Source organism: Aegilops tauschii, chromosome 2, assembly GCF_002575655.3.
Source record: "Aegilops tauschii subsp. strangulata cultivar AL8/78 chromosome 2, Aet v6.0, whole genome shotgun sequence".
Classification (NCBI taxonomy): Eukaryota; Viridiplantae; Streptophyta; class Magnoliopsida; order Poales; family Poaceae; genus Aegilops; species Aegilops tauschii.
The window spans coordinates 349,176,986-349,183,346 of record NC_053036.3 but is presented as its reverse complement, the minus strand read 5'-3'; the positions used below and the strand labels follow the sequence as shown (position 1 = coordinate 349,183,346).

The window sequence follows — 6,361 nt, the reverse complement described above, 5'->3', positions numbered from 1 at the left end:
GTGTGGGGCAAGAGCGACAACGAGGAGGACATCGCCAGCTTCAGCCCGACCGCACCCCGCCGCCATGAGGTGCTGCGAGGAGCGAGGAAGAGTAGTGCATGGTAGGTCGTCGTCGTTCGGGTCCCAAGAAGGCTGCCCCTCTTTCCCTCCCCGTTGAAGCCAAGCTTGGTGGGCTGAATATCATTGGCCGATTAGCCGCATGACGGCGATGTGGAGGCGGACAACTTCACTTCCCGGGCTCCGGAGACGAAGCTGGAGAGCGTCGAGGCGGAACCGGAGAAGGCGAAGGCAATAGCCGGAGTTTCAGTTCTCGGGGCTCGTAGCCGGACACGGGGAACGAGCGACGACGATCTTAGATTAGGTTTAGAGTAGAGTTTAGTCCGGTTTATGTGAAATATATAATGAATTTCGTCCGGTTTATACGAAAAATATTCAAAATGTAATGAATTTTGCCCAATTTACATAATCCGTCATGTTTACATGAATTTCATCTGTTTAGTTTAAATAATAATTAAAATATATGCAGACAGTGTTGGATGACCAGCCCTTATATATGTGTCTACTAAAACAGATGCTGAGCAAATTTGCAGGTTAGCTTTGAAGATGACCTTATGCTCGCACTCGATGTGCTCAGGCCGGTTAACAGCGTCTTGGACCATACGGTAGTCGGTACCGACTCGGTAGCCAGGTCGTCTTGTCCACCAACCGTTTACTGAGCACAGCAATTACAGTGAAGTATCCGCACAGCACACGTGGCAAAGCCGGGGCGGCAACGGGCCTACACAGAAACCTGCTAGTTAATTAAAACCTCCCACCCGTTTCTCCCAACCCAGCGGCTCGGCGCACGCATCCCACGCCTTCCCCCAGAAATGGCGAAGCCGCCGCCGGCGGAGGAGGAGGCTGCGGCGCTACGAAGACGGCTGCGGAGACTCGTGGCCACCATCACCGCCGGTGGTGCCGGCGCTGAGGCGTTCGACGAGGCGGCCGCGGCTCTCGCAGCGCTCAGGGAGGCGCAAGTCGGCGGGAGCCGAAAGGGTGCCCCCGGAGAGGAGACTCGATCCGCGAACGAGGCGGAGTCCGTGCCGGCGCAGTTCTTGTGCCCGATCTCGTCCAAGATCATGAGGGATCCCGTCGTCGTCGAGTCTGGGCAGGTGAGGACCGTCGCGCTTCTTTTGCTAATTCCGGGGTGTTCCTTGTTATTTTGGATTCACCATTGTGTTCGTTCATATGCGGTTTTCTTGATGTTCTTTTGACTCCTGGCAGCAAATGTCGGTGCTCAGGATTTCCTATCGTTATGGTTTAAAACTTTCAGTTATTGAACATAAATGTGATCACTTAATTACTGTTCTTGAATCTTCATTCCTGGTGCGAATCGCCGGAATGTATCACCATAATCGAAACACTTGAACACGTTGTTCAGCTTCAATATAATTTTTTTATCAGCGGCATCCATGCTTTGGATTGGATCAACAGCAGAATGCTTGCAGTATGTGAATTGGTCATCTGCGGATGTCACAATTGTATATTCAGGTTTCTGAAGATTAGGATCTTATATAATACTGCGTAGTGGCAGCTCTGCTTATATTTTGATTATTTTGTACGATTAATTAACGGTACATATTCTGAGTACTTTTTGTTGCATCCCGGCATAATTAACAGTACAGATTTGGATTATTATAGTTTGATGAATGGTGGGATGTGTGAATGGAAGAACTGCAAATTTCGCATCTATTTGTTTCATTGCAATCACAATTACATAAAATATTCAAAAGCTGTAGAGTAAGATCTTATTTCATTCAACTCATGTAATTGGTGATTTCTTACATGTGAAACATGTGGATTTGAATCATTGTTGGAAGTGAATTTTGTTCCCATGTACTCCCTCCGTTTCTAAATGTAAGACCTTTATACGGATGTATATAGACATATTTTAGAGTGTAGAATCACTCATTTTAGAGTGTAGACATATTTTAGAGTGTAGATTCACTCATTTTGCTCCGTATGTAGTCCATAGTGGAATCTCTAAAAGGTCTTATATTTAGGAATGGAGGGAGTAATATTTATTCCATAGGTATCACCCAAATTGCAATGCATTTTTTCCCCAAAAGTTCAGTGAACAATAATATTTTATCCCTAGAAACTTCAGGCTTTGACCATGTGAAGCATGTGACTTAAGACGCCTTTTCACATTGACGCCACATGGGTGTTGGATATGTGACATATTATACTATGTCTGTACTATAGCTGTTCCCCAATGCTAGATTTAGTGTGAATTCTTCAACTCAGTCATCTTTGGACCAGCCAAAGTAAATGCAATTCACATTGTTGGCATGTTTTGAATTTTATGAGCATCGAGGGAAGTATTCATGTTTCATATGGGGACAATTTTGACTGGAAGTCTCAAGGAAAATAAATAGCCGACATATATGTTACATTATCTAGATTAAAAAATCTCTAGTACATTCATCAGTCTTTGTGAGACCTTATGTGTTTAGTTAAAGAAATATGACCCATTGATCTTCCTCCAATGCAGACCTACGATCGTCGTTACATCGCGGAGTGGTTTAGTGCAGGGAACCAGATGTGCCCGCAGACCCAGCAAGTGCTCTTAAACACAACTCTGGTTCCTAACCTCCTCATTCGGAGCCTGATAGCAGAGTGGTGCACGGAGAATGGGTTTGCCCTTTCACCACTTGAGAACCAGGAGGAAGATCATACTTGCAACAGTGAGCAGAGAACATTTGATGAAATATTCAACAAGATAACTTCATCATCAAACAGTACTGAACGGAAGCAAGCAATTAAGGGTCTTCGGCTCCTTACCAAGCGCAGCAGTGAATTTAGAGCTGTTTTAGAAGAGAGGCCAGATTCCATATCACAAATGACCTTTGCACGGTTTTCTAACCCAGGATTACAAAATGATCCACAAGTAGTGGAGGACATGGTGACTATAATTCTCAACTTTTCACTACATGATAGCAATAAGAAAATAATTGGAGATGACCCAGAAGCAATCCCGTTTCTCATATGGGCACTAAAATCAGGAGACATGGGGAGCCGCAGCAATTCGGCAGCTGCCATCTTCACTCTGTCCGCTCTTGACTCCAACAAGGAGAAGATTGGTGAGTTAGGGGCAATTGAACCTTTGATTGATCTTCTTGAACATGGCAGCATCATAGCAAAGAAAGATGCGGCATCAGCTATTTTCAATCTTTGTATGCTCCATGAGAACAGATCAATAGCTACAAGGGGTGGGATCGTCGATGTGGCAATCAGAGCCATCGGAGATCAGTCTCTTGTGGAGGAATTCTTGGCTATACTTGCTTTATTGTCAAGCAACTATGACATGGTAGAGCTCATGATAGAGTTTGGTGGTGCCACTTGTATGCTCCAAGCAATGAGGGAGAGTGAGTGCAAGCGCAGCAAAGAGAACGCGGCGGTAGTCCTCTTCTCAATCTGTATGTACAATAGGGCAAAGCTGAAAGAGATCGAGACAGACGAGAATACAAATGGCTCACTGGCTTCTCTTGCACAGAATGGGACTCCAAGAGCAAGGAGGAAGGCTGCCGCCATCCTGGAGATGATGAAGAAAACAAAAAACATGCACATGCACAACAGGCATAGTTCTTGTTAGGATCGGCAACAGAGATGTAGTTGGAGGGAACAAGGAGGATGTTCAGTTGGTGTACATATTGAGATACATACAGAGCCATCTTCCTTTTCAGTATATAGGCATTGTATAGATGCAAAGCTAGTGCTAAAGGATTTTCTCACTGGAACAGACAGCTCTTGTTCATTTGAAAAATACAGCGTCGTGAATTTTCCCCGGAATGTCGAAGGTAAGGCTTTCCCCATAGTAGTATTTGCGGAATGGGGAGAACTAATATTTTTGTTTCCTTGGTTCTTTTCTTTCATACTAAGAATCTCTCTGGCTGTAACACCCCTTGCCAGCCTGCATTAGTCAGTTTTTTTATACAATTGAGAATATCACTTTAAATCTCCTTCCAAGAAAAACATTTAAACCTATTATAATAGAAAACTACCATTGGCTGCTAGATAGTACTATCAAATAATCAGAACATGTTGGGGGGCATTGTAGACTACCTTAAATCTTGTGATATCGTGTAATCAGCGATTTCAGATTGCGAGAGAAGCAGTTATGACTTACGTACAACAGCAGCAAATCCTTTTTCTCTGGTGTGCCAATGTCACTTGCAGAAATCTTGCTGTTTGGACTTTTTGGTTGCGGTCTGGTAGTGTGAATGGTAACCTGCAACGAAGAAAACGATTTAATGAATAATTTATGCTTGTGAGATATGTTTCCTGGTATGTACTCCCTCCATTCACAAATATAAGATGTTCTAACTTTTTCTGAATCGGACACATATAGACATTATTTTTAGTGTGTTTGTTCACTCATTCTCCTGTATGTAGTCCATATTGAGATAATCAAAACATCTTATATTTGTGAACACAGGGAGTAGTTTACAGCACTTTGGTTTAACAGAAAGATGCCACTTGTTGTTTTTCCTTTTCAGAACTCCATTTTTGTATAGATTGATTGTTACACATGATGTTTGTAGGCTTGTAGCTCCAGTTTGAGACAATTGAAAACGCAAATCCGTATGATTATTTCTCTATTTCCGAACTCCATTTTTGTATAGATTGATTGTTACACATGGTGTTTGTAGCTCCAGTTTGAGACCAATGAAATCCGTATGATTGGCGAAATTCTTAAGATTGCAGTTGCTGCTCTCCGTTGGTATTTTGTTGATTAAACAAACATATTACATAGGGTCTCCCGAATACACTCCGGAGCAGAAATGAAAACAAGAAGACCATTGAGTTCATACACGGTTTACCTAAAACCTGTGTTGCTGCATTAAAGTTGCCGACAAATGTGCTTGTAGATGACATCACGGTCGTGTTTGGTATCGTGCACTGTTTTTCGGCCCCTTGCATATGTGACTCAACTGGGTCTGATTGAGCTAATGCAGGCTCAAAACCATATTATGCACATCATTTGACAGCCTGCATTGCATCAGTAGCCGGCCATATTATGCTTTCTGTTTGGTGGCCTGCATTTGTGTTTTAGGGGTGAGCAGATGCAAACCGCAGTTGTTTGGTTGTGTGTACGTAGTTGTTCTGCTCGGTGGTCTTACCATTCAAATGCAGCACACTTCACAACAGACATCACATATGAACAACACAACACAATTAACACTATTCCTACTGTCACGCTCAACATGTGATCCTATCCGAGAGGAATTCGAAGGTCCCACCAAGGATAGAGCCGCATATTGAAACGTTTTTGCAAGGTGGATATCATTACATTCTATCATTACATAATAGTTTTTTAGTTTTTGTTGAGAGAGAATCATTACATAAAAGTTGGGGATATATACAAGGCAGACAAATGCCACAAGAATACATCAAAAACATCATACATAAGAACAACATCTGGCTACGGATGAAACACAAACAAAAACTCAAACGACATCCACCCTGCTAGCCCAGGCTGCCGACCAGGAACCTATTCCAAGATCGATGAAGAAGAAGAAGAACTCCAAAATAAGTAAGCATCGCTCTCACGTCATGATCATCGCATTACCTGCACATGCAATTGTTGTTGTAGTAATCTGTGAGCCACGAGGACTCAGCAATCCCATTACCATGGGTATCAAGACTAGCAAAGCTTAATGGGTAAGGATTGGATAAGTGGTGAGGCTGCAGCAAGCGACTAAGCATTGTATGGTGGCTAACTTACTAGTACAAGAGTAAGATGAGAAACTACGCAAACGATCGCAAACTAGTAATGATCAAGAAGTGATCCTGAACTACTTACGTTCAAACATAACCCCACCGTATTCTCTTCTCGACCTTACTCGAAAAGGGACCGTCACGGTTACGCACACGGTTGGTGTATTTTAATTCGGATCTGGTGTCAAGTTCTCTACAACCGGATAATAAGAATTCTCATCTGCCACATAACCGCGGGCACGACTCTCGAAAGTTTAAACCCTGCAGGGGTGTCCCAACTTAGCCCATGACAAGCTCACGATCCGCGGAGACAACCCTCCATCGCGGGACATCTGATCAGACTCGGAATCCCGATGCACAAGACATTTCGACAATGGTAAAACAAAACCAGCAAGACTGCCTGATGTGCCGACAAATCCCGATAGGAGCCGCACGTATCTCTTTCTCAGGGCACACCGGATGAGCGAAGCGCGTACAGGAACCAAATACCCCAAGTTGCCTAGCGGCGGTCCCGCACGGTGCTCTAGTTTGGACCAACACTCAGAGGAGCACTGGCCCGGGGGGTTGATTAAGTCCTCGGGGTCCGGAAAGTCCCTATGCA

The 6,361-nt window shown here is 43.9% G+C and overlaps 1 protein-coding gene across 1 annotated transcript; it reads left to right on the top strand.

Moving 5' to 3' along the window:
• Nucleotides 1-818: 818 nt before the first annotated feature.
• Nucleotides 819-3,831, top strand: LOC109745042 (U-box domain-containing protein 9). The gene is made up of 2 exons (XM_020304182.4): nucleotides 819-1,151; nucleotides 2,534-3,831. Exons 1-2 carry the CDS (start codon nucleotides 870-872, stop codon nucleotides 3,632-3,634), a joined length of 1,383 nt encoding a protein of 460 aa, XP_020159771.1. The 5' UTR covers nucleotides 819-869; the 3' UTR covers nucleotides 3,635-3,831.
• Nucleotides 3,832-6,361: the final 2,530 nt, after the last annotated feature.

Excerpts from the sequence above, each read along its gene's own strand:
- LOC109745042 (XM_020304182.4), top strand. The coding sequence starts at position 870 with ATGGCGAAGCCGCCGCCGGCGGAGGAGGAGGCTGCGGCGCTACGAAGA. Across the intron at positions 1,152-2,533 it reads TCGTCGTCGAGTCTGGGCAG|ACCTACGATCGTCGTTACAT; the intron begins GTGAGGACCGTC and ends CCTCCAATGCAG.